General features: G+C 35.7%; 1 protein-coding gene across 4 annotated transcripts; it reads left to right on the top strand.

Moving 5' to 3' along the window:
* The first annotated feature begins 115 nt into the window (after nucleotides 1-115).
* On the top strand, nucleotides 116-27,137 carry MIX23 (mitochondrial matrix import factor 23). Of its 4 annotated transcripts, none has more exons than XM_037836746.1 (5): nucleotides 187-320; nucleotides 14,827-14,952; nucleotides 19,571-19,717; nucleotides 24,200-24,259; nucleotides 26,836-27,137. In XM_037836746.1, the coding sequence occupies exons 1-5, from the start codon at nucleotides 270-272 to the stop codon at nucleotides 26,884-26,886; spliced, it is 435 nt and encodes a 144-aa protein (XP_037692674.1). In that variant the 5' UTR covers nucleotides 187-269; the 3' UTR covers nucleotides 26,887-27,137. The 4 variants fall into 4 exon arrangements, with proteins under 4 accessions (XP_037692699.1, XP_037692674.1, XP_037692684.1 ...); XM_037836756.1 differs by having other exon boundaries at nucleotides 285-346; XM_037836763.1 differs by lacking the exon at nucleotides 187-320 and adding an exon at nucleotides 6,544-6,602.

Below are 27,137 nucleotides of genomic sequence, written 5' to 3'. Positions count from 1 at the left end.
TTAGAAGATAGAATTGAAGTAAACACTCCCTTCAAGCGTGACATTCTTTGATCGATAAACATGTACCAGCTTCAGGAGAGTTAAAGGAGTCGGAGGGAAGAGAAAGGGGACCAGGGTTTCACGGCTTGTTGTAGATGAGACAAGAGAAAAGCAAGCTTAGTGCTCAGCTTCCTCGAGGATTCCTCCCCGACTATTTCTTGTCAGGCGGATCCGCGAACACCTTGCTCCGCGGTGATTGGCCCGCAGCGGGGGCCTCACGCTTGTCCAATATGGCGGCGCCCAGTGGCGGTGTGAACTGTGAGGAGTTCGCCGAGTTCCAGGTGATGGGGTATTCCTTATGAGGCAGGCATGTCCCTCCTTTTGTCCCCGGACCCTGTTCCCTGTTTTGGGCTGTGAGGGGGTGTGGAACATTTGTTAAAGAAGCGGCAGTTCAAGGCTCCAGTTTTGAGCTATTGGAGGTCATGGGGGGCGCAGGCTTGGCCTTAGGAAGCGAGGCTGCTCTGTAGGGGGCATGGTTCTCCCTGTGCTTGAATAACCGCACTTCGGAGATCCAGGTTCTGTGATGGTAAAGCTGAGCTCGGGCCTTGTGGTTAGGGAATGAATGCAACTCTCTTGTAGCAATCCCCTGAACTCAGTTCCCACACACACACTTTTTTTAAGTTCAGCTCTTGTGGGAGAGAAGACGAAGAAGAAGCGCTTCCTTACTTGATAAAACAAAGCAAAACAAAACAAATTTGGTACAACTTGCTATTTTGGTGGACAGAACGTTTGGAGGAGCGATTAATTCTCGTACCTGCTCGGGTGCTGCTGGCTTCCTAACCATTAGAGAAAATGTAACATTTAAGAAAAAGGCTGTATCTTTTATATATTCAAACGCCAAAGGTCTAGAGCTTTTAATTCAGCCACGAATTAAAAAATGAGTCGGCATTTTTACCAAGTTGCTATGGAAGTTATTTGTTCAATACCGGCATAAATGTGCTGCTGTCGAGTTATAGTTGAATTCAAAAGTCATGGACCTTAAAAGTATATTGTATTTTTAACTAACATTGAAAAACTCCTTTCACGTCTCGTTGACCTACCTGTAAGAAGCTTTGTGCTTCGAGCCGTTTTGTAGATAGTGGTATTCCTGAAGATAACCTCAACAGATGGAAATATTTGACAAACCTCATTAGGCCAAAGAAATTTCTGTAGGGTCTTTCCACCGTTACTTGCACTCTCTTCTCTTCAGTTGTTCCTCAGACTAGATCAGCATAACAGCAGCCAACAACAAATGTGAGACTGCCCAACAAATTCAAATACTTGTAAAAACTTTAAATAGGATAGAGAAGGCTGTTGGATTCTAAAGTATGTGAAATATTTAAGATTAGCTGGCCCATTTGTAGGTGTTGGGCTCTTTACATTAGTACTATGATCTAACTTGAGTTGATGAGCTCAGGTAATTGAACAATGGTAGGTTAAAGTGGGAAGAGTCCTAATTAGGGAGTTAGGAGTTCTGGTTCTAGTGCCATTAACAATTTTTGTGACCTTGAGCTAATCACTTAACCCCTTTGGGAATCAACTTTTGAATTTGTAAAATAGAAGATTGTATTAACATTTAAAATTGCTACCATGTCTATAATTTTTTGAATCTCTAAAACCAAATTTCAAAGTATCTCTTTTAGCTATTAAAACATCCAAGTGTTTAAAGAACACCTTGATGATTCTTTTGGAAGGTCAGATGAGATGTTCCAAGTGGGGCAAAAGCTAAAATGTCTTTCCAAACCATTCCATAAAGGGAAATAACATAAATAAAAAGATCATAAATGTGTTTCATTAGTGAAACCTGCGTGAAGTTTTTAGGTAGCATCTCTAGGATTTTCCCAAATATATGGTTTATAATGAGTTCTGGTTTTCCAGGGCTTCGTACATCATTAAACCTCATGAAAATGGGTATGAGATCATTTGCCCCTACTGCCTCAGAGAGTTATTAAATCACGTAAGAATCTTAAGTGAAGCTGCTGAACAAATGCAAAATTTTAGTGTAAAACATGTAGATTTAGATGAATTTAATAAAACTAATTATAAAATGTGGTTAAAAGTTTAACTTGCATACTCACAATTTATTAATCAAAGTTTTTATTTTATAAAGCTTTTACCATTATATTTTGGGTGTAAGTATCCTAAATGTGAAAAGCATTGCACTGAATACTTTGGAGGAGAAACAGGAAGTCATGTATTCCTTATTTTAAAGATCAGATACATTTTTTCTCTGAATTTTGTTATGAAAATGTGCAATCTTTATAGGAAATTTTAAAGGATTATACAGTAGACACTCATATAGTGCCATCTAGCTCTACAATTAAGTTAACTCTGTTAATTTATTGCATACCCATCTATAATCCTTTTTTTTTTTTTTTGATGAATTTTCAAAAAAGTTGCACAGTTATACTTTACCCCTAAACTTGTAGCATTCATCTCATTAACTAGGGTTCAATATTTGCTTCCTTTTGTTTGGTAGAATTTGCATGCAGTGAAATACACCAATCTTAAGCTTACTGTTGAATGAGTTTTGACATATTCATATTCCTGTAATGCAAATCCTTATCAAGACAGAGAATAGTACCATCAACTCCTAAAGTTCCTCTATGCCCATTCTCAGTCAGTCCTTGACCCTACCCCCCCCACCACTGTTCTGAATTTTTTCAACATAGGTACATATTTTAAAGTTTAAAGATTTTGAAGGAGTTTTAAATTTTTGCAATTCTTACTTTTTCCGTTATAATAATTGGACTTAGTACTGCTGAAATATATCCTATTTCCAAAATAAAATAAAATATAGAAATACTGTTTACAATTAAATGTCTAGAATCCCATTTTAACAGTCACTCATCAAGACTTTATTGGATACCTGCTAGGTACCAGGCATTTTGGGAGACCCAGTGGATCGGGTACAAACAAGAAACTTAAGCTAAGTAGGTATATAAAAATGTAGAAGATATTGAGAATGTGTGTAAATGCTTTAGAAGTTCAAAGAAAAACAAATCAAGAGATGATAACTGTGTTAGGTCTTAGGTGGACAGGACCAAGGAAATTGTAGGCTGATGATTGTATGTATTTGGGAAAAGTAGCAAGTAAATTGCAGGAATACAGGATTTGTACAGGGGCACATTGGGATTATGCAGAAGAGGAATTGTGGAAGGCTTTGAATGCTAAGTGTGAGGTTAGGCAGTCATTTTTGAGCTGAGGGGATGAGATTACCAAAGAGGTGCTTTAGGAAGATCCATCACTACTGCCACTGCCTTTGTTCAGGCCTTATCATTTTTTTGCAACTTGATTTCCAACAGAGCTCTCTACTTCAGTCACCCTTTTCTCTAATATATCCCCTGTCAATCTAATTTCCATAATACTGTGTCATCATGCCTGTCATCTTCAAAATTTTAAAATCTAAAACATGTCTAAATTTATGTTTAAATGACTAGGTCTAAACTACTTAACATGGCATATAAGACCTTTTAAAATTAAATCCCAAAGTATCTCTTCCTAGCCATATCTCTTACCACTTCCTTTATTTTCATACATGCTTCCCCACCCCCACCATCTCCAACATATATGTGAACTGTACTATCCAGCCAAATAGTCCTACTTGCTTTTCCCTGAACACATTCTTTCATTTCTGTGCTTTTCTCATTTGTTGCTACTCTTTGAAATTTTTCCTCCTGACCTTAGCTGAGACCCAGTTCATATATCACCTGGACAAAATCACATAAGTATTTCTTCCCTGAATAACTAAGTTCTGGTATTTCTGTTAGGAGTACTCATTCATTTATATGTAATTAATTTTTAATTATCTGGTAGTTAAGTACAGACCAAACAGATTATTTTCTAGCATCAGTGATGGTTCCTTTTGCAATATACCCATCTGCTCTTTTCCTATCCCTGGGGGTGCTGAATGACAGGCTTCTGGCCGTGGTGTGCAAGGCTGTTTGTGTCTTGGGGGTAGCACAGTGTGAGCATTGCTATAAACATGGGGTTTGAGGAACCTGATCTGTCTGAAAAGAGTACCATGCAAATGGGATCTAATTCTGGGCACCTTCAGGCAGATAGTGAGGAGAAGAATAATTAGAAGAGTTTCAGATCATTTTTTTGGAATACTCTGTATTGCATCACCTGTACCCTTATCCCCCCCATATACCCTAAAAGCCACCCAAAATAATAAAAGGAATTTATTTTAGGATTAACGTTAGGGATAGACTATAATATAATTGTTGGGGCAATAGAAAGGTTATTCCTCCTCACTACTAAATAGTAAATACCTAAATTGTCTCCAAAGAAGATGAAATTTTCACCCCATGATTAGAGATATGATATAAAGCAATTCTAAGAGAAATACCTGAATAATTTTAAAAGGTCAGCCATACATTAGAATCTCTTCTTGTTTTGAGGAGGATAAAAAGATAAGAGAAGCTGGAAGCACTACAAAATTTGGAGAGTCATCCTAAGCTATGCTTTGCATTTAGAAAATTATTATGGTTCCAGGTCCTAAACAAAGATGTGGCCTTCAAAGAATAACGCACTGTCTGTGCTTCTGTATTATCGCTGTGGACTTGTGCTGCAGCTTATTGTGTGTGATGTATGTTCAAGGATGCCTGCTATGTATTTTCTTTGTGAACTTATGAGAGATATGGGAATGTCATTGGGCTAAGTATCAGTTAGGTATTGGTAATTCCTTGTGAATGATACACATGAATTAACAGCAGTAGATCACTTTTGTGCTTGCATACACTTTCATTTATTCTCAGTCTGTGAGGGTGACCCAAGCTTTTTTCTAGTCCTGGAGTTGCTTTAAGAGCTTTGGCTCTTTTTTCACTGTAAGAAGTGTGTGCTTGGTGAAGTGGTTTCTAGTTCTTTTCCTTCTCCCTTTCCAATTATGAAAGAAATTTCTTTGTATCTTATCCTTTTTTCCCCTTATCTTTAGCTCTTCTGGTGTCTTTTTATGTGACATTTTAGAATGCCTCACAGTTCCCCCTGAACCATTACATTATCAGTTAGAGATTGTCATTATGTTTTCTGGAATTCAACACTGTCCAATTGAACTTTCTATGATGGTAGAAGTGTTCTATATTTGTGCTGTCTAATATCGTAGACACTAGCCACATGTGACACAAGCACTTGAAATGTGGCTAGTGTAACTGAGGAACTAAATGGTTAATGTTATTTAATTTGAAATGCTGCTTGCGTTTACCATATTGAAAGCCTAGCTCTAGATCATATATTGATAATTGTGTAGCAAACCATGAAAATTTGATATATTTGTAGGTTCCATCAATAAGATTGTGAAATCTGTTGATTCATTACATAGTTAATATACTGCATAAATTCCCTTTGCAGTATAAGGAACTTAACAGTATGTCCAAATTGTTTTATTGGAGGGGAATTTGGCCATAGTTTTGAAGGTATAGCTTATGTTCAAACTCTGAACTGGTTAAAGTTCAGAGTAAATAAAAACCCTAAGGACTGTCAAGCTACATAATCTTTTACCTGGGCTGCTACATTAACATCCTAACATCTTTTTGCATCTATTCTAGTTCCTCTAATCAGTTTTGCACACATTATCCTGACCAACCATATCAGAACACAAATCTGAGAATGTAATCTTACCCCTATTTCAAACACTCTCTTGGTTCCCCATTGCTCTCAGGAGAAAAGACTTAAATCCTATAACATGACCTGTAATGGTGGGCCTCATCTTATACCCTGTTTTCTCTTACTCTGTACTGAAGCCACATTAACTTTTCATTCCATTAAACATTCTATTGAAATGGCTCTTGTGAGGGTCACCCATGGTTTCCATCTGCTAAGTGTAAAAGTTAATTTCTGTTCACATCTCTTTTTTTAAAGCAATTTTATTGACATATGTTCACATACCATACAGTCACCCAAAGTGTACAGTCACTTGTTCACAGTATCATCATATAGTTGTGCATTCATCACCACAGTAAATTTTTTGAACATTTTCATTACTCCAAGAAATAATGAAAATAAAAATAAAAGTATGCAAGAACACCCCAAACATCTCCTACTCCTCCCCTCTCCCCCCATTATTCATTTACTTTTTGTCCCCTGTTTTTCTACTCATCTGTTCATACACTGGATAAGGGGAGTGTAAGCCACAAGGTTTTCACAATCACACAGTCACACCATGTAAGTTTTATAGTTATACAGTCGTCTTAAGTATATAGTCTTTAAGAATCAAGGATACTGGATTGCAGTTCAACAGTTTCAGGTGTTTCCTTCTAGCTGTTCTAATATACTAATAAGTAAAATGGGATATCCATAAAATGCATAAGAATAACCTCCATAATGACCTCTCGACTCCATTTGAAATCTCTCAGCCACTGAAACTTTATTTTGTTTCATTTCTCTTCTCCTTTTTAGTCAAGAAGGCTTTCTCAATCCCATGAGGCTGGGTCCAGGCTCATCCCTGGGAGTCATGTCCCACATTGACAGGAAGATTTACACCCCCGGGAGTCATGTCGCACGTAGTGGGGAGGGCAGTGAGTTTACGTGCAGTGTTGGCTTAGAGAGAGAGGCCACATCTGAGCAACGGAAGAGGTTCTCTGGAGGTGAGTCTTAGGCACAATTATAAGTAGGCTTAGCCTCTCCTTTGTAGTAACAAACTTCATAAGGGCAAGCTCCAAGATTGAGGGCTTGGAATACTACAATGGTAGTCCCCAATGCTTGTAAGAATATCGGAATTCCCCAAGTGGGAAATTTCATATTTACACATTTTTCCCCAGTCCCTCAAGGGGGCTTTGCAAATGCATTTTTATTCTCTGCCCAAATTACCCTGGGATGTGTCAGGGCTTCACACTAACTTGTACAAAACCAACCAGATCTCACCCCCATTCAAGTTTCCATGTAATTATGGTGTTTGAATAAACTGACCAAAAAGTTAAATTATATAGCACACTACAGAAAATATAGATTTTCCAGCAAATAAACATCTCTTCCTTTGGTTTCACATGGAAGTTGAAGTTTTAAAACACAGTCAATATCATCCTTTTCCTTTTAGCCAAATTTACCTTCGTTTACCTTAGTCCTAACCAAGTCCATTTTGTTCATACCTCTAATGAAAGTCTGTTCTCTTTTTCACCTTTTTTAACATATGCTGTATGGGGTAATGCTGACATTCATAGCTGCTGAACTCTGGCTCTGAGTCTCAGGTGTCACACAAATACTCGAAGTTCCAGGGACTGACCAGGTTATACATAAACAACTCATCATCTCAGAATGTAGAAATAACCATTACAACTTATGAATGGATGTGACTGCTATAAGAGCTTACAATCTAGGAACCTTTACCATTAGCCTTCCCCTGATAACCTATGCTCTCAAATTCAGTTCTCAGAGTTTGCACATTATAGTTAGTCCATATTAGTGAGGTGTTATAATGTTTATCTTTTTGATTCTGGCTTATGTCACTCAACATACTGTCCTCGAGATCCAGTCACCTAGTTGCATACCTCTCAACTTCATTTCTTCTTGCTGCTGCTCAGTATTCCATTGAATGTATACACCACAGTTCACCATTCGGTTTATCGGTCGATGTACCTTTAGATCACCTCCATCCATTGCGAATCATGAATACTGCCACCATAAACACCATGGTGCAATATCCATTCATATCCCTGCTCTCAGTTCTTCCAAGTATATATCCAATAACAGGGTTGTGGGACCATGTGGCAACCAAATATTTAGCTTCCTGTGAATTATCACACTGCCCTACAGGTGGGGCTGCACCGTTCTACTTCCTTACCACCGTGAATAGGTACATCCCTCTCTCCACGTTTTCTCTAGGACTTGTATCCCTCTGTTTAAGAGGAAAAGGAGGGAAAAAATGAAGCATAAAAATCTAAAAGATAGAAGAAAAAATAAAAATAAAGTAAAATATAATGAAAATGTCAGACAGCATCACAACCACGAAGAATCCCATATCACTCCCATATAATCCCCTCTTATAGACATTTAGCTTTGGTATATTGTCTTTGTTACAATTAATAGAAGCTTCTTAAAATGTTTCCGTTAACTATAGACTAGTTTGCATTGATTGTATTTTTTTCCCTTGTACCATGCAATTTTCAACACTTTAGCAATGTTGACATTCATTTGTTTTCCCTCTTTTAAAACCATTCTTATATTTGTACATTTAATCACCATCATTGACCACTCTAGGTTTCATAAATTATACAATTCCAGTCTTTATCTTCAGTCTTTCCTTCTGGTGTCATATATGCCCCTAGTCTTCCTCTTTCAGCTGTACTCACACTCATCTTTCTTCAGAGTATTTACAGTATTGTGTTGTCCATTTCTGGATCTGTACAATCAATCCTGTTTACCTTTATGTACTTTTTCAGCATCAAATGCCCGATTTCTAACCTCTCTCTATCTCCTGATAACCTGTGTTCTCAACTTTAACTCTCAAAGTTTGCTCATCAATGTTAGTTCATATTAGTGAGTCCATAGAGTACCTGTCCTTTTGTTTCTGGCTAATTTCACTCTACGTAATGCCTACTATCTATCATTTTGACTTTTGGAATTTATATGTCATATCATATTTTATTTTATTTTCCCTCTCTCTCTTTTTACTCTCACTGATAGTCTTCATTTCTACTCTTTTCTCCAAACCTCTCTCTCCTGTCTATTCCTGTCTTCCTGTAGTGCTCCCTTTACTCCTTCTTATAGAGAAGGTCTCTTGTTTACAAACTCTCTCAGTGTCTGTCTGAAAATATTTTAAACTCTCCCTCGTTTTTGAAGGGCAATTTTGCCGGATATAGAATTCTTGGTTGGCAGTTTTTCTCTTTTAATATCTTAAAGATATCATGCCACTGCCTTTTTGCCTTCATGGTTTCTACTAAGAAATTTGCATATAGTCTTATCGAACTTCCTTTGTATGTGATGGATTGCTTTTCTCTTGCTGCTTTCAGAATTCTCTCTTTGTCTTTGACTTTTGGTAATCTGATTTATTAAGTGTCTTGGCATAGATCTGTTTGGATCTATTCTGTTTGGGGTGTGCTGCCCTTCCTGGATCTGCAGTTTTGTGTCTTTCAGAAAAGATGGGAAATTTTCATTGATTATTTTCTCCATTATTGTTTCTGCCCCTTTTCCCTTCCTTTCTCCTTCTGGGACACCCATGACATGTATTTTCATGTGTTCCGTGTTGTCATTCAGTTCCCTGAGGGCCTGCTCATATTTTTCCATTCTTTTCCCTGTCTGTTTTGTGTGTGTGTGTGTGTGTGTGTTTATGTGTGTGTAGGATTTCAGATGTTCTGTCCTCTAGTTCCTGAATTCTTTCTTCTGCCTCTTCAAATGTCTCCATAGTGTTTTTCATCTCTTCTATTGTGCCTTTCATTCCCTTAAGTTCTGCCAATTGTTTTTTCAAACTTTCAAGTTCTTCGTTGTTTCTTCCTTATGCCCTCCATCTCTTTTGTCGTATCTTCCCTCAACTCATTGATTTGATTTTTTAATTGATTTAGCATATTTGTTCGAAGATCTTTAATTAGTTGTTTCAACTTCTGTATCTCAGTGGAAGTGGAAGTTTGTTCCTTTGGGCAGTATCTTCGTTTTTTCTACTGTGATTTGTAATTTTTTGTTCTAGACATCTGGTTTCCTTGATGACCCCTATCAGATTTTCCCAGACCAGATGAGCCCAGGTTTCAGGAAGAGGGTTTAATCAGTATCAAGAGGATCAGACCCAGAAAATTGTCAGACTTTTCCTGTGAGGCCTTTAGATGCTGTACTTTTCCTATGCTGCCCAGCAGGTGGCGCTTGTCAGCCTGCAACTCCCCACTGGATAAAGAGGTACGAAATTCTCAGTTGACCCTGCCCCTCCCAGGTGCTGAGAGTGTCAGAAGCAAGCTTAAGCTGTTTTTTGTTTGTTTGTTTTTGTTTTTGTTTTACCCCAAGCCCTATGGTCTGAGTTCTCTGAGTGAGGGCAACCACTTGAGCTGGGCGCCGTCTCCCTCTTTTCTTAGGGAAGATAGGCCCTTTAGGGTTTATCTCCTACATTTGACTTCTTCCTTTGGCTCTCTAACTGTGTTAACTCTCCCCTTGCCTGGGCCATCACTGACAATTGAAAAAGCCTGTGGCTTTCTCTACTGAGCTACTTAGAATGAGAGGGAAAAAAAGGAAAAAAAGAAAAAAATCTCCTTTTCAGAGCCAATCCTTAGCCCCCCAGTTACCAGTCAAGAACCAGAGTTGGTGCTGGGTTCTGTGTGCCCGTTTTCTTGGCACTCAACCCTTTTCCAGTATTCTGAGTTCAGCTGACTCCAAAAGCTTCTGTTTTTATTTATTTACATACAATTTTTTCTGTCAGCCCCACCTCCTCTCTACTGAGAGAAACCTCCGGGTCCCTTAACTGCTTGCTCCAGTTTATCTGTGCTCGTAGATTGTATTCAGTAGTCCAAATTCATTAACTAAAACTGCAGTTGGAACTTGGTTGAGCTACTTTCCCTTCCTTCTAGTAGGCTGCTGCTTTTTCCCACAGTGAAGTTTTGCAACTCAGCCTGCCGTACCAGTGGGGGAGGTGCACCAGTCTGTAGTTTGGGGAGCTTTACTTACAGTTTTTTGTTGTTGTCTGTTGTTTTTTAAGTTTTTAATAAATAAAGTTACTTACAGTTCTTATGCTGTGATCTCAGCGATTCCACCCATTCCAAACTGATGTATGATGTGTGTCCGGTCACTGATGTTTTCCAAAGTTATTCCAGACTATTTACTAGTTGTTCCTGGCTACATGCCAGTACTAACTAAATTCCACACCTCTCTATGCCACCATCTTGCCCCACCTCTCCTCTCTCCACATCTTTCTTGATTTAGCAACACTGAACACAGTTGACTGTTCCCTTCTTGAAACCTTTCTTCTGACTTCTATGACATCATAGTCTTCCTCCTCTACTTTTAGATGCTGGAGTGCCTTCTTTATCACTGCCCCCCCCCCCCCCCGTTTGCTCCCTACAGCCTCCCACAGTGACTCTCTTCTAGTTCTATTGCTTTAAATATCAGTTTATTAACAGACCACCAGCCCTGATTAGTGTCAGGTATATTCAACTTTCTATTCAACTTTTCCACTCAGATATCTAAAAAGCATCTCAAACTTAACATATCCAAAACAGAACTTAAAAATAAATAAATAAAAAAAACAAAAAAAACCTTTTTATTATTGGAAATTTCAAATATACACAAAAGAAGAGATGGTAGTACTAGGAACTCCCATGTACCCATCCCCCAACTCCAACAATCAGTTCACCGCTATTCTTGTTTCATCTATATACTGCTACCACTCATCCCACCCCAACCAGATTATTTGAAGCACATCCCAGACATTATATATTTTCTTCTGTATTTCAATCTTATCTCTAAAAGTTTATAATTTTTAGCACAAGACCTCTATCACACCTAAACAACAGTAATCCTTAATCCTTAATATCATCAAATATTCTGTAAGTCAACAGAACTCATGGTCTTCCCACTATTTCTAAATCTTTTCATTCCCCAGCCTCACCCCTTCCCATCAATGAATGGTACCATCATCCATTCATTGCCATCCTATTTCCTTTTCTCAATCCTCACTACCAGTTCATCAGCAAGTCTGTACATCAGGATATGCTCTGAATATAACTACTCCCTAATTCTGCTGCTACACTTTATCAAATAATCTTTACCTCTTGCCTGGACTGCCATAGTAGTGTCCTAAATGGTCTCCCTATTTCCTATTCTTCTCCCTCTATAATCCATTGTTCACACAGCAGCCAAGCCTTTTTTTAAAATTAATCATGTTACATCATTCTTTTGCCTAAAACCCTGTTCCTTTAGAACAGATTCAGCAATCATTTTCATGGTCCGTATGGTCTTCTGACATCGCCTCATACCATTCTTTTATTTACTTCAGGGCCATTAGCCTTCTTTTAGTTCTTCACACATACGAGAGATTGTTCTTGTTCAGAACTTTTTACTTCTACTCATTCTCATCATTCAGGTCTCAGCTCAAATGTTACTTCCTCCGAGAAGTTTTTAGGTTTTTTGTTTGTTTGTTTTGTTTTGTTTTGTTTTGTTTCCATTATTGCTCTTCTGTATGTGGGAATATCTTGTTTATTGGGGTACTTGTTTATTGTCTATCTCCCCCTATAAGCGTTTTAGCTCCAAAAGAGCACAAAGACCTTTGCTAGTTTATTCACTATAGGACCCCCGCGATGATGGTGATGATGATGATGATGATGATGATGATAAGAGAAGTTGTGGATTTGCAGAAAAGTCATGCATAAAATACAATGTTCCCATATACAACACTTTTATTAATGCCTTGCATTAGTAAATACTTTTTGAATGAAGAGATGATAAATGAATGAACTCTGTGGAACTCTGCTGCATATGTTTAATAAAGAAAGATTGCCAAGGGCTCTCATAGCCAAGGAAAGCTTTATCCAAAATATAAGTCTTAAACTTGGTCTCAGATCAGTTTGACTTAGATAGGTTTTTGAGAGAGATTTTGAAGGAGACTTGTTTTAATAGGTAGATTGGCAAGGTGGGTCCCTATCTGTTACCTATTTTTTTGACTCCTTAAGTAGTGCTGCCACCATTTCTTTGGAGTTTACCACTTACTGACATTGTATATCCTTCAACTTACAAAGTAACAACTTTACTTAAAGTGGCTGCTTAGTGAATATGCTGAGATTATCTCCTAAGAATTCTAGTTTACAGAGAAAGATGATACTGTTAACAAAAATAGAAAGATGCAGGAAGAAGGGTTAAAATAGTTTGGTTTAAGACATGTTATTTGCCTTTGCTTTACTGACTCAGAATATGGGATTAGTCTTCCACAAGCTGTTTTACCTCTAGAATGAAGTGGAGAAAAGACCATTAAATTTGCTAATTAAAGATCAATGGAATGATAGCAGAATAGCTGCAAATTTAGACTGAATTGACTAAATGGTTATTATAATTGGAAACAACCTAAATATTCATTAATGGCAAAGTGGCCAAATAAGTTTTGATACCTCCAGATGATAGAATATTTATGCAGCTTTTAAAAATGTCTTTAAGATAACAAGGACAAAATGCTTGTGATATAATGTCATAAAGCAGGATTTTAAAATGTTACATATGAATTTGTTAACTACTTAATGAGGTTACATAAGTTCATATCCTTGTTCTTAAGAAATGTACATGGAAGTCTTATGTGTTCAAGGAGCATGTGTGTACAACCTACTCTCACATGTTCAGAATACAGTTAGATAAGTGGATAAACAGGTAGGTAGGTATATAGATGGATTGATAATGAATTGATAGTTGGATGATAAAATGATACAACGAATGTGGCAAAATGTTAAAATTGGTGGATCTGGGTTTCTGGCAGGGGATACATTGGAGTTCTCCATATGGGTTTTGTATTATTTTTGCAGCTGTCCTGTAAGTTCAAAATTATTTCAAAATAAAAGTTTAAAAAACAACAAAAATGCAAAGTGTGACATAGGATCTCAGTTTCATAAAAATATTCATAGATTTGTGTGGAAAAAAGAATAAAAGGACATGTTAAAATATTAACATGATTAACTATGGATGACTTGTTTTCTTCAAGAGATTTTTCTAAAGTGAAAGTGAGATAATTTCTATTATTATTTTTTATTTAACAAATGGATGAGGAAAGAAACGAAGGAGTTAGTTTAGATAATGGGTTTAAGTTTGGCAAGGGAAAGAAACAGGATGGTATGTTAAGGGAGATAAAAGTTCAAGTAAAGTCACTTTTAAAATGCCTTAATGTTGAATATCAACTTGTTGGATGTTTTCAATAATAAGTGTATTCCCAGTGTTGTATTCTTTCATTTTCTTGATGATTTTCAGTGACCATGATTTTTTTAAATATAAGTTTAAGAAACTATTAAAAAGAGCAAGAAAAGAATTCAGCTAGAAACTTTTCCAGGATTTATGTTAACTGATGACAGAATGTAGATAATGCCTAGCCTTTCTCTAGTGACAAGTGAAAGAAGTGCCCTAATCAAAATATGGGGAGAAGGAACTGTGCATTTTAGGTATACTCACCAGATTCTTTTTACATCTCATTACTACCCCACCATCGGTATTAATTTTCTTTTGGTTGGTTTTTGAGATTTGGAGACTTTTTTGAGGGGGATCCTTGGGAAGTGTGAGGAGGACTACTAAGCAAAGGTAAAACTAATTCCTGTTTGAGACATGATAAGAAAGCCATTTGATGTCTTCTCTAGCAGCATGTTTTGTTTTCCTAGTTATTTTACAAAAATAATACATGATCATGGTGAAAAATTAAAACAGTTTAAAAGGGTATGGATTAATTTTTGCAAGTTAGCCACTATTAATACTTTCTTGTATATCTTTCCAAAAGTTTTCTGCCTAGCACCACATTTTAGAGTGATAGGAAAAGAGGGACTAGAGCAAGCAATTATACTAGATCATTTTGGAAAATTTCTGGTAATCTATTTCAGTAGAGCCTTTTATTGGCTATATGCTGGAGATGGAAAGATCACATACTGTTTTCTAAAGCACCATGCCATCACATGGGATTTAAAATTGAGTAAAAGTCTTTACCCTTAAGAGTATCACAGTTGAGCAAAGGAGACTGAATTGGTACCCAGAATTACTATTATGTAACCTATCATTCTTAGAATACAGATTTTTTTGTGATTACCACTATATTTGGCTTGATTTCTTCAGTCCTAGTTTATAGGATTGTAAAATAACCCAGAGCTTTATTTTTTGTTTAAATGTTTTTACTCACTTAACTCTCCACTCAGGTTATTCTTTTATTTTAAATATATATAGGAATTACTCAAGGTGATGAGGACAATTGATGACAGAATAGTACATGAATTAAACACTACGGTTCCAACAGCTTCCTTTGCAGGGAAAATTGATGCCAGCCAAACCTGTAAACAACTTTATGAGTCTGTAAGTGTATCTTTTGAGTGTTTCTTTCAAGCTTCTTTTATGCCTTTCTTTGCAGGTAAAATAAGAAATTAATTGACATATAATTAAACTGAGGGTTTAAAGAATGATATCTCCATACTGCCTTGTCTGCTCTTGAGGGTGTTTTGATCTGGTATTTTAAATGAAAGAAAATGCATGATGTTATGCACAAGTTTGTGAAGAGACATTTCTAAAGAATGGGTGCAGTCACTTTTTGTCCTCCTCATCTGCAGCCTTTAACCTTAAGCAAACCTGATGCACAATGGAATGAAGGAGAATGAAACAGTGAAATGGAACAATGAGAAAACAAGAGCAAGGACTTTTAATGAATCAGTTCTGTGGAGCCTGACAGCTGATGGAAGAATTAAAGCCCTTCATGCCTTCTATATCTTATTTCTTCCCTCACTCATCAGAAGGGGTACAAAGCATTTGGGTATTGGGAGAGAAGGAAAGCTACAGATAAATTGTTCCTTCTGAGGCTTTGGTTTCTTGAGTCCAGTATATATTTTTTCATTGCTGCTTAAAGATTCCTTTTATCTCTTTTTAATTTCCAAAAGTAGAAGCAACAGGGATGTAGCTAAATATTTTTTATAGTTTATCCTTTCATTACGGTGATCATACTATTGTAAATAACATATTTTACTGAAAACCTAAAGTCCATATCTCAATTATGGAAAAAAAAACAGTTTTGGATAAGCTTATTTATATCAATTGAAATTAAAAGCATTAACTGCCAATATTTTTGTTCTGCTTTTATATTAAAGTATGTTATTTTATTGAGTGATCAGGTAATTCTTGTGGATTGAGAAAATTGCAAGATTGTGGGCTTTAATGAGAAGAATCCAGTATTGGAAGTAGGGAGTATGGGTCCAAGTCCTAATTTACTGTGAAGTTGTTTGACATTTCACATAGTTTTTTGGGGTATCTGTGTAAAGAACAAGAAACTTACAGTCGCTCTAATGATAAGTGTCTCCACCCCACACGTTACCTATGTAATGTTAATCATCTGTTTGTTTCCATTCACAATCTTCCCAATGTAAATGTTTATAGTATAGTGATTAGCCACCAGATTCCAGATTTAGGTTCAAATCCCACCTCTGCTACATCCTTGCTGGTTAACCTTAGACATATTATATAACCTCTCTTTGCCTCTTTTTCCTTATTTGCAAAATAGTATAATAATAGTACCTAGTTCGTAAGGTTGTTGGAGGATTTAATGAGTTAATATAAAATGCTTACTGTACTAAGTGTTTCACATATGCGTTTGCTGCAGCTACATTATCATTATTATTATTTCTTATCCCCTAGTCAGGATAACCTTGCATACTAGATTTGGTATCTTTCTGTTCTGGATATCCTTGCATATGTGTTTGGGTTAGGAATGTGTCATATAAAGGACTGTTTATCAAGTAGCTTTGTGGCAGGAATTGGGCCTGCAGCAGAGTGCACAGTAAGTACTACTGAGTTCCCTTAAATATTGTCTCAGTCAAGAAGTGAACTCATAAATCCAACTTGCTCATGGTCACCCCGATTTACTTTAGTCCCTGACCCTTCCTTTAATAGCTAGCTGAAAGAATATTTTCACTCTTTAATAATAACACTTTTTTATAGGAAATTATCAGTGAAGTTATTATGAAGCACTATTTTTAGAAATTCCAAATCTTAAAAATATAGTCTTACCAAAAATAAAATAACTTCAGCGAGATTCCCCTTGTTAGAGCATACTACCCTCAATCCATAAAAGTTTTCTAGCTTTATAGTTTTAGTCCCAAGGTAAACTTAAAATCAATAATGAACAATGAAACAATAAAAACAGTGCTTTGCAAATGCAAAATGTTTTGTTGTCATAGTGATTGATTTAGGGTGATTTTTAAAGGCATCTCTTTAACAGATTGAACTTCTAAGGATGGTTAATCCAAGGATCATTGTCAAGATTCTAAAACAAGTGATGTTTGGTAAACTTAAGTTAACTTAGAATCAACCTTTGTTGTAGCAAGGAAAATGTTAGCATTATCTTTCTCTTAAAGGTAAAGAGAATTTGAAAAATAATGATTAAAGGAGAAAAGAGTGTTTAAAATAAGTTCTCAAAAGTCCTAGTAAAATAAAATAAAATTGTTATATTATATATATATAGGTATATTGTATATATATTATTTATGTATGTAAAATAGAAGTATATTATATATATATATTACTTATGTATATATAAAGGGTGTACCCTCTTTCAACCAGTTGTTGAATCATTCCCTTCCCCTACTCCAAATGTCTTCATTTCAAAATTGTTTATCCTGAATTAAAGGAAGTGTCTGATATGGTTATTATTCAGGGTTTTTTCCTGTTAACCAGAGGCCTTGCCTTTTATCTCACTGAGTTTCTTTTTATTCCAATTCCTTACATAAGCAACTTCATATATCAGAAATGATTCTAATGCAACCACATCCTCAAGCATCTGAATTACTAATTTGATAAGCCTTGTGTAGCCCTATTATTTTTAATCTATTAGGCTTGTGCCACACAGTGTTTTACTGATTATCAAACATCTTCATTTGACATACATACAAACAAGTCAAAGTGTGTTCCTCCTGCATATATGCCAGTTAATTGTGAATTTTATAGAAAGATGGTTATGAAAAACAGACTAATGTAATTGATAATACAGAGTAGAAAATGATTTGCCCAGTAATTTCTGCCCACATGGGAGTAAGTTCACAGTGGGCTAATCTGAAGGAAAGGTAGGCAGGTGAAGATAGGAATGTAGTCTATAGTTAAAAACTATGTCTGCAGAAAAGGAGCCAAGTTAAAGAGAGGAATAGTGGAGGACAGCCCAAACAAGGAAGTGAAGACTTTTGATGAAGGGAAGAGACCCAAGGGAATGACAAAATAGTGAGCATTTCAATAAAATAATTTCAATAAAATATACAAAATGTGAACTTTGGTTTTAAAATATAGACTGAAAAATGAGAATATTGTGTCAGGCTTCTAGTTGACACTAGTGCTATTTCACCAGTTGCTGGTGTGGTAGACAGAATTTCAAAATGATTAAATAAAATCTGACATATGAATTGTGTATTGAGTTGTAGCCCCTAAATTTTAGAGTTAGAAAGGGTATTAGAGATTATTTAATTATACTCCATAATTTTACAAAAGTGGAAGCTGAAGCATGGAAATACTTATTTAGTCAGTCTCACATAGCTACAGGGAGAGTTTTTTTTTAACTTTGAAGATGGCTCTTATTCTATTTTGGGAAGAGTAGTTCCCTACTCTAAATGTCTCTTTAGTTTTCTCTGATAACACCTGAAAAAGTAAACAAGTAATGAAAGCAGTGTATTAGCCAATGAAATATGGGCCTCGAGGCTGACCATGTGAATCTTAAATGTTACAAATGAAAAAACCGATCAAGTATAAAAAAAATTTACTATAGGTGTGGTTAATGTTTCTTAAGCAACTTAGTTTCTTTCTATTTACATGGGTACAGTTTATAAGTAATACATTTTTAGTATTGTACTCGAGCAGTGCGAAGGTACAACCACAGGGTCCCAATGTGATCATTTGAGAAATTTATTTCAAATAATTTATTATGAAGAATGGTTTTAGCACAAATGATTATTAAAGATTTACTTTTTAAATATGAATTAGGCCATGTTAAGTTGTTGTTATTATTACATCACTAATACTACTATTAATATATGCTTTCTTCAGAGGGAACAAATTGACACTTTATTTACATTTAGTGTCTTACGTTTAGTGCACTATTATTTATGCACCATTAATAGTAATGGCAATTACGTATTATTTTAGTATTTTGCTTTGCCTCTCCCCCAAATTTTTGGGGTGTCATCAACGTTTGGCTGTTTGGAACATGACCATCATACCTTGTTTATCAAGGCAGAAAATAGAGGAGAACTGTTGTATTAAATTTGTTATATTAAGATGGAGGTTATTAAAGGGTTCTGTAAAACATCGTTACTTTCAGTCAACACACACAGTTGATGGAACCAATAATCTGTGCTTCATCTGTAAGTTTTCCTTAATAATGTTTACACTTTAAAATCTTGAAAAGGGCTTTGTCTTACCTAGATAAATGTAACATTCTTTGTTTTGCTTTATTTAATTAAGAGACTTGTACATTACTTTGTTTATAATTTATTTCTTTTGGTGACAACGTGACACTGGAAAAACTAAGAAAAGATAAAAAAGAAAGGAAGAATAACAATAAGAAGTGGCCCAGAAAGTATCTGAGAGTAGGTGTGTAGGGTAGAGGAAAATGTGGATGGAATAATGGGGAGAGAGGAGGATGTAGGATAAAGGAGACTGTGAAGTGAAAAGCTAAGTAGGGGAATGGAGGAGAGTTACAGGAAGTACTGGAAGCATATTGAGGAAGAAGACAACCCCTTTGACCTTATACCTTCCACCTTCAGAAATGTTAGCCCTTTATCTGTTTTTAGGTGATTTAGCTGACTGCACAATGTTCTCTTCCTTAGTGGACATTGGATTTAGAAAGTATTAAATAGTTTTTTAAAGTATTAAATGCCTGTAATTTCAAAATAAGATGCGATAAATTGATGTGATTTTTCCCTTTTCATTCCTTTGTTTTTTTTAGTTGATGACGGCTCATGCCAGTAGGGACAGAGTCATAAAACATTGTATAGCTCAGACCTCAGCAGTAGTAAAAGATCTCCGAGAAGAGAGAGAAAAGAATTTGGACAATTTAGCATTATTAAAGCAACTTAGAAAAGAACAGACAAAGGTAAGTTGAACAAAATTTACATTTCTGAGGCAAAAGTTCTCCAAAGTTAGCCTTCAAAATAAAGAGTTTTTAATATGAAAAATTTAGAGTAATTTATGATCATTACTTTAAAAAAATGACCAGAAGATTAATACTTCATTTTCAGTGGGCTTTATTTTATTGCATTTAGTTATTAATAAGTATAGTAACATGTATTTCACAAACAGATATAATGTGGTAACTTTAGGTAGAATAAGCATGTAATAATTTATTTATATTCCTTTATTTATTCCCAAACTGTTAGAGACAAAGGATCAATACACACTCAAACCACATCAGAAATTCTAGGGAAAGAAATTACCTCAACTTGAAAAGAAACATTTCTTAATATATTTCTATTTTGAAAATATTTACTTTTGGTTTCATTCTGTAGAAATCTGCTAAAATGTAATACAGATTATTTGAATTTAGGATATTACTCTCTTCAGCCATAAAAAATATAATAGTATTTAAATATAATCAGATTCACTATAATCTCATTATAATTCATCTCTCTAATGTGTAGAAGTTGCTTTGGATCTTTGGCTCTTTTTTTGAATACCCCTTTGTTTCCACTTTATTCTACCATCCCTGCCATGTTTTGTTTTTAAGAAAATAGAATATACCCACTGAGGGATGTGTTAGAGGAAGCCTTATGTTCCCAAAGTCAACTGTAACAGATAGGGTGTGGACTTCAGAATAGAGTTAATGCAGCAGAACTTTTTCTTTATAGCCCTTGTATGTGACAGGCCAAGAGAACATTTGAAATATATGGCATATTTAATTATGTAGAATGCATTACTGTCTTTTGAGAAGAGAGGTTTTAGGGGAAACTTTCTATTTTGATATACTCTGAAACTTAGAGAAAAGTTGCATGAATAGTACAAGGAACTCCCATGTGCTCTTTACCTATATTCATCTGTTGTTTACATTTGCCCCACCTACTTTATAATGCCGTCATTCTCCCTCTCTCGCCCTTGCTCCCTCCCTGTCCGCGTGCACACACACGCACATTTTCCTGAACCATTTGAGAATATTTTGGATTTATTGTACCCCTTTTTTCCTAAATATATTGGTTATTTCTGAAGAACGGGAACTGTTTCTTACATGGTCACTGTACACTTAACAAAATCATGTGCATATTGTAAGGTGGTGCAGTTGCTGACACACAAAACCTTGAGTGACAGATGACTGAAAATCAAGTGTGGATTTTCATACTTTGCAGTCATAAAGTTTGCCCCTTGTTTAGTAGATGTAAGCAAACTTTGGAAAGCATAAGCTACAAGGGACCACCTCATTTCTCTTAAACCCTATAATCTTGTAAACTGTGTAGCTGCACACAGGGATGTAGGCCAGGCTGTTGTACTTTGTTGGTTGTCCCATTGCTTCCGCTGTGTCTCTCTGGAAACAGAATGCAGTCACTGTCTTTGCTACTGTCTTTCTTCATGACTGCTGCTTCAGCCCACTGTGCTGTATCTGCTTATTCTTCAGGCAGTGGTGGATTCCTCAGACAGTGAACTTATGTTAACATGTTTATCTTACCCTACCTTCAATGTTCATGAAGGCTTATAGATAATGTATATAAAACTAGTTAAAATCTAGGTAATTTGGGGTTTTGTTTTTTAATGGATTCTTGAAAAAGGCAACTGCAGGGTAGGACTGTTAAATTAGAAACTGAAAAATCACTGCGAATTAAGTCAGAGAATAGAGTGACTCCTGTTAGTGGAGAGCAAAGTTAAAAAATCTGAACCACTGAGTGTTTGGGAGTGATTGTGTCAACCCTCAGATTCTGCCCAATGCTTAAGGGCTCAGAGAAAATCACCAGGGTAACCACTGGAAGGAGAGGTTTTAGAAACCAATTGGTGAGTTGTGTAAGGTTAACTTTCTAGCCTGATTTATATAGGACTAGAGGATAACTATGAGCAGTACTTATGCAAACAAGGAAACGTGATTTTTTTTTAATTTTTAAGTTTATTATGAAGATTATGGAATGCAGAAAGCATGCTTAGAGTTGTTCCAGCTCTACCTCTTCATTTTCTGTATGAGGAAACTGAGACTCAGAGACACTAGCTGACAGCCCCAACGTCTCAAGCTAGTAGATGGTAGGACTGGGACATTAACCCATCTTTTCTGACTCTGAAGTCAGTGTCTTTATGTTAAGTTGTGACTAATAGTCAAATTCTGATTATTTTATTGAGCATATTTTATTTATATACAGAGATGCCCATCCAAAAATCCTCAGTCCTTTACCTAGCCTTCATCCTTAAGTCAGAGAAAGCACATTCCTTGCTGAAATTATATAACTGCTATCACCTGTTAGTAGACTTTAAGAAGAGGTTTACCTCTTTAAGATCCAAAGCTTCAAAAACAACCATCTCAGAGGTGACAGTTCATTGGAACTGATGAAATTGTATTGGAAGTTGGCTGTAACATCTGCAATGTTCTAGAATAGGAAGAAAACATGGTTTATAAAGGCAGACAGCTCTAAGGAAATAAATCCCATCTCTGCCACTGGTGGCTTTGTAACCTGTAAATTTATTGCTCTGAAGCTTCTGATTTCTCATTCTGTAAAATGGAGTTGATACTTAGTCACTTCTTAGGTTTTTTGGTGAGGATTTAATTTGTTAAGGGTTAGCATATTTGCTGTAGAAAGTAGCAATTCTGTTCCTTTCTTTTCCTTTTTGAGTCTCTCGGACTCCTTATTTGCTGCATTAGTTCTCTTTACAATGTGCCTGATCAGTCTTTTCCACCTTTTGTTTAACCTTTACTTAATGGGAGAGGAAGACTCACTATCTTCTGTGACAGTTGTGCTCTCTTTTTGGACAGTTCTGATTTTTCAACGATTTTCTTATATATTACAAGACTCTGCTTCCCTGTAATGTGTACTTATTGTTTTTCTCTCTGTAACTATATAGGTTAAGTCAAAGCCCTTTTCTACATGACAGCCCTTAATATATTTGTTAGCATTCATGAAGACTGTTTAGTGGCATGTTGTCACTCATTGTTCTTTGACTGAGGTACTTCTTTGGCAGTCAGTCCAGGCTTTAAGAAAGTAGTGGCACACTCACCATTTTTGGCTCTATATATAACTGTTTAAAATTTGAAAATGAGCTTGCATCTATATAAGCAGATGGGCTTCTTCAGGTCATTATTACTGTACAGCACAACACCAGTGGTCAGAAATGGAGTCCATCCTCTTGCTTCACAGTTCCAGTTGTATGCACCTGCATGTTCTCTGACACCAGTTCTGAGGTTACAAGGAGCCACTGGATCAATACCAAATTCCATTCTTATCTATGTTACATGGAGATTCTCAAAATTTTTACCTCCTAATTGATCGAGTTCTTTGGCCTGGGTCCCCGATTCCATGATTGCCCAGATCTTCTCCAGCTGTCTGGCATGTTCCTCCCAAATCTCCTGGCCTGGGTTCTTGACTTTGCCTGAGGAAATCATCCTGGTTTTAACCTCTTAGTTGCATTAACCTGTAGTTCATGTATTTTTTCCTCCTAATTTTCCCGAGTGTTTTCATACCCTCTTCCTGGAGCTAGCTAGCTTCTTTCCTTTCATGTACCTTCTCACAAGATGTGACTAGCAGTATTGAGGGCCCTGCCATCTGTTCTGGGCATTGGGATTAACTACTTTCCTGAAGGCATGATTAGGTTGGCAGTTTTAAATAAATGGTAGAAAGACTTAAGCAGTTTTTAGCCTCAGTCCTCTGGCTGTGTAGGCAAACTCATGCCTTTCTGGATCACTTGGGCCTTGTATATTCCCCTTCCTCTCTTTGTTTTTCCCTTCCCAATTCTTTTTCCTTAACTCTCTACCCAAATCAAGTTGCCACCTTCTTGCCCTTTTTATTCCTCTATACTGTTTTTGCAAATCTGTAGTTATAGATTGAATTCCTAGAACTGGAATTTGTTGGGCTCAAGCACATGTGACTTTATACTTTTGCTTATTCTTACCAAATTTTCCTCCATAGAAGTTGTACCAATTTGTACTCCTACCAAAATTGTGTATAAGTGTATCTTTCCCACACCCTCACTAATATTAGGTTTTATCAAACTTTTCCATTTTTGTCATATTATGACTTAATTTGCATTTCCTTTACGTTATTAAGATTGGGCATATTTCTTGTATGTTTACTGACCATTTATATATCCTCTGTGAACTGCCTGGTCATTAGGGTTTTTTGTTTTGTTTTGTTTTGTTTTGTTTTTAAGTTCTTGAGATGATTATGATATGCAGCAAAGTTTGAGAGCCACTGTTCTATAAGATTTAACAGTTGACTAGAAACACAGAGAGAGGGCTGTGTCAAAGAAACTTCCAAAATGTAGGTTGAGTAGTGCCGTTAACAGACAAGGAATATGGGTGTGGCAGCTGTTGTTTTATTGGGAAAACATGATAGCATTTGCTTTTAGCTCTTTGATTTACATTTTCATAACAGTTTACTTTTTCCTTTTCTTGCAGTTGAAATGGATGCAGTCAGAACTGAATGTTGAAGAAGTGGTAAATGACAGGAGCTGGAAGGTACAAAATAATGTTGCTTCTTGATGAGAACTTAGGACCAAGCTGTACTAGCAAAGGGAAAGCAAGGGTGAGGGAGTCCTGAGTGCCTTGAGGAGAGTAGAGATCACACAGTTATTAGCAAATGAGGGTTTTAACTTTTATTTATTTATGTTTTTGGGGGGGATGAGCATCTGTATAGAGCCATCTTAGAAAAATTAGCCTTGCAGTCATTCAGTAGAACTGTGTATAACCTGTCAAGTTAACAGAATTGGAGAACATTCCAAGTGTCTCTTAATATTAATTACAAGCAAATCCAATATTCAGAGTCATTATTGTAATTAATTTTGAAGCTTCAAGGAGGTTATTTGTTAAAATTAGCCTTTCTAGGTCCAGTTACTTTCCATACATTTTCATGTCACTTAGCTGCCCTTTCCAGTTGCTTGTCTTCTAATATATTTGATCATAATGCTTTTTTAATGCATAGTGTTACATGTAACTGACAAAAAAAGACTTTTTACTGCTGATATTCACATGCTCCTTATTACCACCTGCATAGTTCTGATTAGGAACTAGGTTGGAGAACTAGATCCCAGAATTTTACATGTAGTCAGAAATCACAAAATTCTGACTTTGGTTTTCGGAAAAGATACATCCATATTCCCCTTTCTAAAGCTTCAGAGATTTCCAGAAAAGCAAAATCTTTTAAATCTGAAAGAACAAACTGAAAATTCTGCATTTTATCCTTTGAAAGTAACTAATAGAATGAAGTTAATTAACCTAAAAACTAGAATGTACCAACTTGCTAAGCCATAAATAAATTGCAAGGTACAAATTGGTTTATTTTATCATATTTTTTTGCTTAGACTTTTTGTCAAGATTTCCAATTCCTGCTCTTTCCACCAACATGATAAGGTGTTTTTTACATAATGAAAGATTTTGACAATATTCGTCCATTTATATTCTCTGGAGATAAAATACTTACTCTTGGTCTGGGATTAGAAGTGAGTGTGTATAATGCACATTTGGCTTGAAATACCCAGTGCAGAGGTTTATGACACATGTAGAATATATTGTAGTGACAAAACTAAAAACATCTTGGATTTGTTTTTAGTTTTAAGGGAAAATATCCTCTATCGAAATTAAGGCCCTTATTTGCTTTAAAAAGAAGGTATAGCTATGGTGCAATAGGCCAGCAAAAGTGGCTGTTAAGTCATTTAGGAAAAGGATTTGGAGCAGCTCATCCAAGTTGTTTATATCATCCCAGCCATTGTATCAAGACCACTCATCTGAAGCCTCCTCCAGTTTGAGCACTGGGAATTTCAGTAAGATATCAGGGTCCGGGAACTGGAGTGAGATGAGTTATCTGAGGAAAGGACCATTTCTGAGTCATAATTTCTACATGCTTTCTTTTCATTATAAAATATATATACAAAGTATATATATAACATGTAGAATTTAAAGAATTTTGATAAAATGAGCATTCATGTTATCTACCACCTGGCATAAGAAGATTGTTTTTCTATTTTTATGATAGTCCATAATGGCCAACAAAGATAATGTTTGTTTTTTTTCCCTTGAAAATGATTTGTTCTTTATATCAATGCAGTATGGGGGATGTATCCTGGTAAGAATTTCTTTTAGATTTTTACAACTTTTTAAAAATTAAACACTTGAACTATTTAAACACATGATTCAAAATTTTTAAAATATTAAAGGCTATGCAGTAAAATTTCTGCCTCTCTCCCTTTTCTTTCAGCTACATACTTTCCCTTTCTTCTGAAATAATATATTTTCAGATATTTTGTGCCTTTTCTCATTTTATAAATATATATATATATATATATATATATATATATATATATATATATTCTCCTTTGTTATACAAATGGAAGTATCCACACCTTGTTTTTTTCACCTTAATATATCTTGGAGGTCTTTTCAGATCAGAGCATAAAGAGTTTCCTTACTTTAAGTTTGCAATGTATTCCAGTGAATGGCTGTGCCAAAAATTTTGTTTAACCAGTCCATATTGACAGATATTTAGTCAGAACGTAACATTTACGGTGTGTTATTTTGTTACAGTTTTTAAGAAGCAAGGTAAATAGAACAAAAAGTTGTATAAATTCACCCAATTCAGCAAAAGACTGGTCTACCTATCAAGTATACCTACTTGTGAGAAATATCTGGCACCATTTAGAAAAGCACATTAAAAAATATCTAAATAACAAAATTTATTTTAAAATAATAGAAAAAAAGTGTTATCTTAAACTTATTTTAGATACTTCTGTCCAAAATATGTTCAGAATATGGAACTAAAATGTCATTTACTAAATAAGCTGGTAGTTGGTGGTTTTTCCTTAAGTAATTTAAATTTTATTAAAATATTAAAATTGTCTTATAAATGGATATCAAGGCCTTCTCTGTGCTCATCACCTGGTAAATTGGTTTTAACTAGTGAGGAAACCCCTGTTTCCTAAATCTGTTGACCTGGGACAAAAATGGTAATATCCTCCTGAACCATGCCAAATATCATTTAATTCTAGGCCTGATTTATACAGTATGACTCAGTGGCTTTTGTTTCTTTTTAAATATCTTAGGTGTTTAATGAACGCTGCCGAATTCACTTCAAGCCTCCAAAGAATGAGTAAACAAAGAAAGATACATTTTTTCAAAGGACAGGTCATCTCAGAAGAGCTAAGCATGGCAGATATCAAGAGGGTGGGCTTCCTAGGATGATTTCTGAGCCAACAGTCCAAGACCTTTTGTTGATTTCAGCCCCACTTAGCCAAGACCTCACATATAAATAATTCTAATAATTATGGAGAAATCAACTGCTATTTTATACTGATTCTGTAAAAAAGAAAAAGTTTTGTAACTATTAAAATAATTTTCTGATTCA

Source organism: Choloepus didactylus, chromosome 1 (genome assembly GCF_015220235.1).
Source record: "Choloepus didactylus isolate mChoDid1 chromosome 1, mChoDid1.pri, whole genome shotgun sequence".
NCBI classification, from domain to species: domain Eukaryota; kingdom Metazoa; phylum Chordata; class Mammalia; order Pilosa; family Megalonychidae; genus Choloepus; species Choloepus didactylus.
Note: the sequence above shows the minus strand (reverse complement) of the source record. Positions and strands in the feature narration are given on the sequence as shown.